This window comes from Zingiber officinale, chromosome 1A (assembly GCF_018446385.1).
Source record: "Zingiber officinale cultivar Zhangliang chromosome 1A, Zo_v1.1, whole genome shotgun sequence".
NCBI lineage: Eukaryota > Viridiplantae > Streptophyta > Magnoliopsida > Zingiberales > Zingiberaceae > Zingiber > Zingiber officinale.
In genome coordinates, this window is record NC_055987.1 from 95,030,115 (window position 1) to 95,036,223 (window position 6,109).

The following is a 6,109-nucleotide window of genomic DNA, read 5'->3' on the forward strand; positions in this document are numbered from 1 at the left end:
ACTATTCATCCCCTCCCCGGCCTCACTGGTGCCTACATGATGTGCTTAATGTCTTATTAATTTTTTATGTCATCCAAAATTGTTTTTGATAAAAATTATAGCGACAAGAAGAAATCCTATTTGCTTCATAATTTTTTTTCTTAAATTCCTTGCTTTAGTTCCTTATCCTTTTTCTTGTTCCTTCACACTACTCAAGTTGTAGAAATTCATCCTATATGATAAAATAATTAAAAAATAGTTCAGTACATGAAATTCCAAGCAGGGTGTTTTTTATTATACGTAGTTTTATCCTATTTTTTACAATAGATTATTTTCAGGATTCAAATTCATGATCTTTTAATTACAAATCAATAATTTTATCATTACACTAAGACTTCTCTTCTTATATAACAAAATAACTATCAATCATATTTCTATTCACTCTATTGTCTTGCGCACAGTGGATACATATCATCTGAGTAGACAATGCGAGGGCAATTCTTAATTTAAGTCGGATACATTCAACTTCAGGATCATAGTTTTAGAGATACTGGACAAAAGAACTGCAGTTCCTATAATTCAAAAATTGGTGAAGACCAAGGTCGGAGCCAGGTTCAAGGCGGCAAAAAGAAGAAACATCAAAATGAACGGAGCCACGTTTAAACCTCTACTCGGGCAGTTGCTCAAGGCCTGATAAAAAGCGACAAATTTGAGAAAGAGGAACCAGCCCAAGATGAACGCTCATAGTCCACAACTCCGGATCGGCCTAGGTAGGCTGGCTCTGCCATTGGTAAAGACATCTTGAGCAATGTGAGCCCATTTGATTTTCTTCGGGGCTTTTATCTTCGATATTTGATGTATCGTGACTTAACAGATATCGGAGAAACGGAAGCGAGGCAAAGCGATGGAGATGTTGGACCCAAGTCTGGGTGGGGACTACCACGTGGGGGAGATTTTAAGGTGGTTTCAGATTGGGTTTGCTGCGTGTGCAGTACTCGACTGAGAGGCCAACCATGTCCACTGCGGTGGTGACGCAGATTGCTGGACGCTGAAAGCATCACCATCTCGCGAGACAAATTTTTGAAAGTTTTTCCCGTAAAAGTCAACGACGAAACCTCAACCGAATGAGCCATTAATAAGCACAGCAGGCAAAACTTAAAATAGCTGCGTTCACCCACCAATCGAGGTCACAGTTTCACCACCGCCAATGAACTCGTAAAAGTCCCAATTAATTAATTTAACCTCACGGATCATAAAAAAAAACAGTCAAAACCATCGGGAAACTCGGAATTATATTCATTACACTGCACGCTTCTCCGTCACTGAACTGGCACACGCACACCCCAAGAAGCTTAAAATACGCTTCGAACAATGTAAAAATGGAGTCCATGAATCGAACATGTGACTTCCACCTTCAGCTCGACGCTTGCCATGGCACCACTCTGCTTTCCTCTGTTCTTACTGTTACTTCCCTTTCTAACTCGTCCAGCCATCGCTTCCTCCTCGCTGCGACTAGATTTCTACAGGGAATCCTGCCCCCGAGCCGAGCTCATCGTGAAGCAAGTAGTCCTCGACTACTTCCTTCGAGACCCCTCGATCTCCGCCGGCCTTCTCCGTCTCCATTTCCATGACTGTTTTATCCAAGTATGTTATAATACTTAGCTGCTAAATCTGTGTCTGCCTTCTTTTTAATCTGCGGAATTCAACGGCCGCTGCAGGGATGCGATGCTTCGATCCTGCTCGATAGCACCGACGACAACGTGGCGGAGAAGGAGTCGCCGCCCAACCTGACGATACGTGGACTGGACTTGATCGACGACGCGAAGGCGGCGCTGGAGGCGGAATGCCACGGCGTGGTGTCGTGCGCGGATATAATTGCGCTGGCGGCGAGAGACGGCGTCGCACTGGTCGGGGGAGAAGAGTATGAGCTTCCGACGGGGAGGAGGGATGGGCTCGTGTCGACGATGGCGGACGTGCGTCTCCCGACGCCTTCCTTCTCCGTGGAGGCTGCCCAAGCTGCGTTTGAGAGGATCAATCTGACCCTGGTCGACCTCACCACGCTGCTAGGTCAGTTCTAGCTAGCTGTTATCGACTCAGTAAGAACGTAACTCTCCTTGTTGTGTTGATCTGATGTTTAATTCTTTCAGGAGCTCACAGCATCGGTTTCTGCCACTGCGTCTTCTTCATCGGCCGGCTTTACAACTTCAAGAACACCGGCTTTGCCGATCCGAGAATCGACCCGGCTACACTCGAGTTCCTGCAGCAGAAGTGCCCTCCTCAAGTCATCACCTTCGACAACGTGACCAGAGACCCGAAGCAGTTCATGAACCCAGAGTCCAACTCGTCTTCTTCCTTCGGAAACTCGTTCTACCGCGGCGTGCTGGAGCAGAAGGTGCTGCTGGGGCTGGACCAGGACCTGGCCTTCACTGACCTCACTGAGAAGCTCGTCGTGAGGTACGTGGAGGATCAGTCGCTGTTCATGAAGCAATTCTCGGCGTCCATGGTGAGGCTTGGGAATGTTGGGGTGCTGGCTGGAACGGAAGGGGAGGTCCGTTTGAATTGTCGCAAGACAAATAACAGCACAGAGACGTGATTGATACAGAGTTGGAGTTGAATTGATGCGGCCTGTTTGGATCGTATTGCTTCTTCTGCCTTTGATTTTGCAAAAGAGACGATGATGCAATCTGAGTATAAACAATGGGTTCAACTTCTTTGGCAGAACCAAAAAATGTTCTGGATTTTGAATATTTATCTCGATCAAATAATCCACAGTAAATTCTATTACTTGCAATTTACTGATGAGAAAATTAATTACCAAAAGGTAGCTAGTTCGCCAAGTGGTTGCGCGGTCAATTAATTCTACCAAATCCTATCATTTTCCAGTGAATCACTAATTTGACAAACATCCGTTTGATTTTTTTTTTTAAAAAAAAAAATCAATCGTTTTACTTTTATAGGTGATACGGGATGTAACAAATGAACCCAAAAGTTTACGGGCGGCCAAGATGACTATTTGTTAAAGTGAAAATGATATGACCATTAAAGTTAATGGAAGCGAATATTCTCTACCTAGCTTTGATATTTGCCCCATGTTAAGGCTCTCAGGACCAATCCAACCGGATTACAAGTCGTTTGGGAGAAGGCTGATCGACCCTTAAGCCGATCGAACATAAGAGGTTTAATGCGTTACTCTTGAACTGAAAAGATAGCATGTCCGATCATTCAATAGCTGACCAGATTTAAAGACGATCGATCTAATAGGTAGGTTGGAATGTTCGACCCACATCACAATCGACTAGATATGGTCAAAATAAGGGTCAGCCTCCCCAATACTTATAAATCTCTTTATGCATGCTCGACCAGATAAAAGGCAAGTCGGGCCTAAGACACTTAGCTTTATATTGATTCCCAAATGAATTTTTAGCATACACAGTTTATCATATGGTTTCTTGAATAGACTTCTAGCATGTACAATGCATCATATTATTTTTCGAACGGATCTTTAATACTATACAATACATAATTGAGCATCTTAATACAAGGACATGTATAAAGACGGCCGACCTTATAATCCGGCCAGGATATACTCAGCCGATAACATGAGCTGAGAATCCCACCAACCTATCAGAATAACAACCACATGTCAGAGAATATTCTACTGAAACCTTCTTCAAGGGTTATTGTGTCTCTCATCAGCCTACCACTCATAACATCATATTCCTTCAACGATCTCAGCAACGACATAGGTTATAAATGACAAAAGAGGTAGATATATGGGTAAATGGAAGATTCCTCGTACAATTATTGCACATTGCCTATGTCACACCCCGGGGGAGTCCATGCCAGAATAAATTTCGACAGCATCTCCCCTGTACGGGTGACAATCTGAAACTTCCTACAACATACTCATACTCGGTCAACACGGCGGACCAATATATATGATAACATACCACGCAGTTTAATAGTAAAACTAAACTAATGCAACGATAAGGAAAACCATCTCAAAAATCCTACTCCACTACACCCATAAAGCTCAAAACTTATATCCTACTCAACTATACCCATAAAACACAAATCACAACGATGCAAATAAAATCAACTCACCTCTTCTGCCGTCCAGGGCATGCATGTAGCAAAACATATCCAAATAAATATAAAAAGAAAACTCATCGACAAATAAAAGATCATACAGTAATCCTTAGAATAAAACTAGTACAAGTCTAAAACGTAGTTTATATAACATCATAAGAAAAACCAAATGACCAATTAAATATCCTCGCGATCTGCAGGGGGGACTAGCGACTAGAGATCTTCGGATAGCCTTAACCTGAAATAGTAATATCAACGAGGTGAGTCAACTCCTCAGCGGGTAACTACTGACATGCATATTAAGAAAATAACCAATAACAATAATTATGCGTACAGTCTCCTAATATATGAATGATAAATGCAAACTGAAATATATAAGAGAAAAACTGTACTAACCAGGACCTGGTGTATGGATAATAGACCGAGAGGTATAGAAATCCTGTATGCATGTCAAGCATATGCATCCACCAAATATGCAGCAAACAAGTGCAGCAAACACAAGTAATAAATGCATCAATGCGTATGATGCCAATGACATGTCCTGGTCACCCTTACTTCTAGTCAACCGTCTCACACACAATGGTGAGACCGAGTGGGTAGGGTTGTGACAACCGTGCACTCTGCCATCACTGCTCCTGAGTGACCGAGTAGATGGGATGCTGTCGGAGTACACCTATCCTCCTTACCCCAAATCATAAGTGGGGGAGCTCAATGCTCTCATCTCCCTGGGCCAGTCCAAAGGAGGGATCCCTGTCGGCTACCACGCTACGTCATACTACTCATGAGCGGACCAACGGAGCCAAACAGAGCAAAACTTTCTGCCAGCTACCACGATGCGTCACCAAACCAACGGAGCCTAACAAAGCAGAACTGTCTACCGGCTACCACGCTGAGCCATCGGACCAGCGGAGCCTAATAGCAGAACTGCCACATACCCTGCTTGACATACCACTAACCCATGAGTGGTGGTGTGTGCAGATCTATGTACTTGGCGATGTGCTCAACAATAATGAAGCCGACTATCGCATAGCATGCAATCATGCGAGATGGTGCATGACACTAAACATGGAAATATCCTGATCTTGTCCATCTCTACATAATGTGTATCATATGATAAATAAATCTAATCAATGGTCTATGTACACAGGACATATATGGTATAAAAACCTAGGTCCTGAATATAATAAGACATGATTATGTCACTACTCCTATAAACATATATAATCAGGTGGATACTAACATGAAATGCAAAATAGGTAAGCAAAAACAAGCATGTAACAGGTATCCGGTAGTGACAAACCGATACAGATATGAAACATAATCATTACTACTTGTTAAAAACTACTATGCATATCAAATGACATATTAAAATAGATAAGTTAAGATATCCGCCTCCAATAGAAAGGTCCAATCCAGTCCAAATCCGACGTCGAGATACTCGTCTCGCGTCAAAGTCCTGTGTCACCAATATATATACATTTTTATTTAGCTACAACTCAAACGAATAGCTAAATAAAAATCTTTAAGAACAATTTAGGGAAAAACCATAAACCTCAACCTACCTAAATTAAATCCAACGGTTAATTAGGGTTAGTTACCTAATCCCCAATCAACCCATTAGATTAATAATTCGAACCTAAATCAATTCTAGTACAATTTATTCTTCACTTCACTGTATAACATTCTTATCTTAAGATACAGACGAAATACAAAGCTTACAACCTTATAAGCCTCTGTCGACAGCTACCAAGAAGACTTTACTGATTCCCAACACCTCTTAAGAATCTGATCAGGGGAAGAACCAGCAATAGGATGATCCGACACCTTCCCGTCGCATCTACGGATCTGCAAATCCAGATCGTGCTGAACCAGTGACAAGCTGTGGCAGGGGTTAACAGGAAGGATAACAGGACAACTACACATCCTACCTTCTTGTAGTCGGAAAAGTAGCAACTGTCAACTACACCTTGGCTGGCGTCAGCGATCAGGTGGACCTAATCTAGGGCGCAGGGTGGCAACGTGCAGTGAAGTCGGCATTGGC

The 6,109-nt window shown here is 42.7% G+C and overlaps 1 protein-coding gene across 1 annotated transcript; it reads left to right on the forward strand.

The window, feature by feature from the left end:
- The first annotated feature begins 1,410 nt into the window (after positions 1-1,410).
- On the forward strand, positions 1,411-2,625 carry LOC122000366 (peroxidase 28-like). Its single transcript, XM_042554784.1, has 3 exons — positions 1,411-1,623; positions 1,698-2,046; positions 2,127-2,625. Exons 1-3 carry the CDS (start codon positions 1,411-1,413, stop codon positions 2,570-2,572), a joined length of 1,008 nt encoding a protein of 335 aa, XP_042410718.1. The 3' UTR covers positions 2,573-2,625.
- Positions 2,626-6,109: the final 3,484 nt, after the last annotated feature.

Coding starts and splice junctions, on each gene's coding strand:
- LOC122000366 (XM_042554784.1), top strand. CDS start 1,411: ATGGCACCACTCTGCTTTCCTCTGTTCTTACTGTTACTTCCCTTTCTA. Junction 1,624..1,697: donor TCCATGACTGTTTTATCCAA/GTATGTTATAAT, acceptor CGGCCGCTGCAG/GGATGCGATGCTTCGATCCT. Junction 2,047..2,126: donor CGACCTCACCACGCTGCTAG/GTCAGTTCTAGC, acceptor TAATTCTTTCAG/GAGCTCACAGCATCGGTTTC.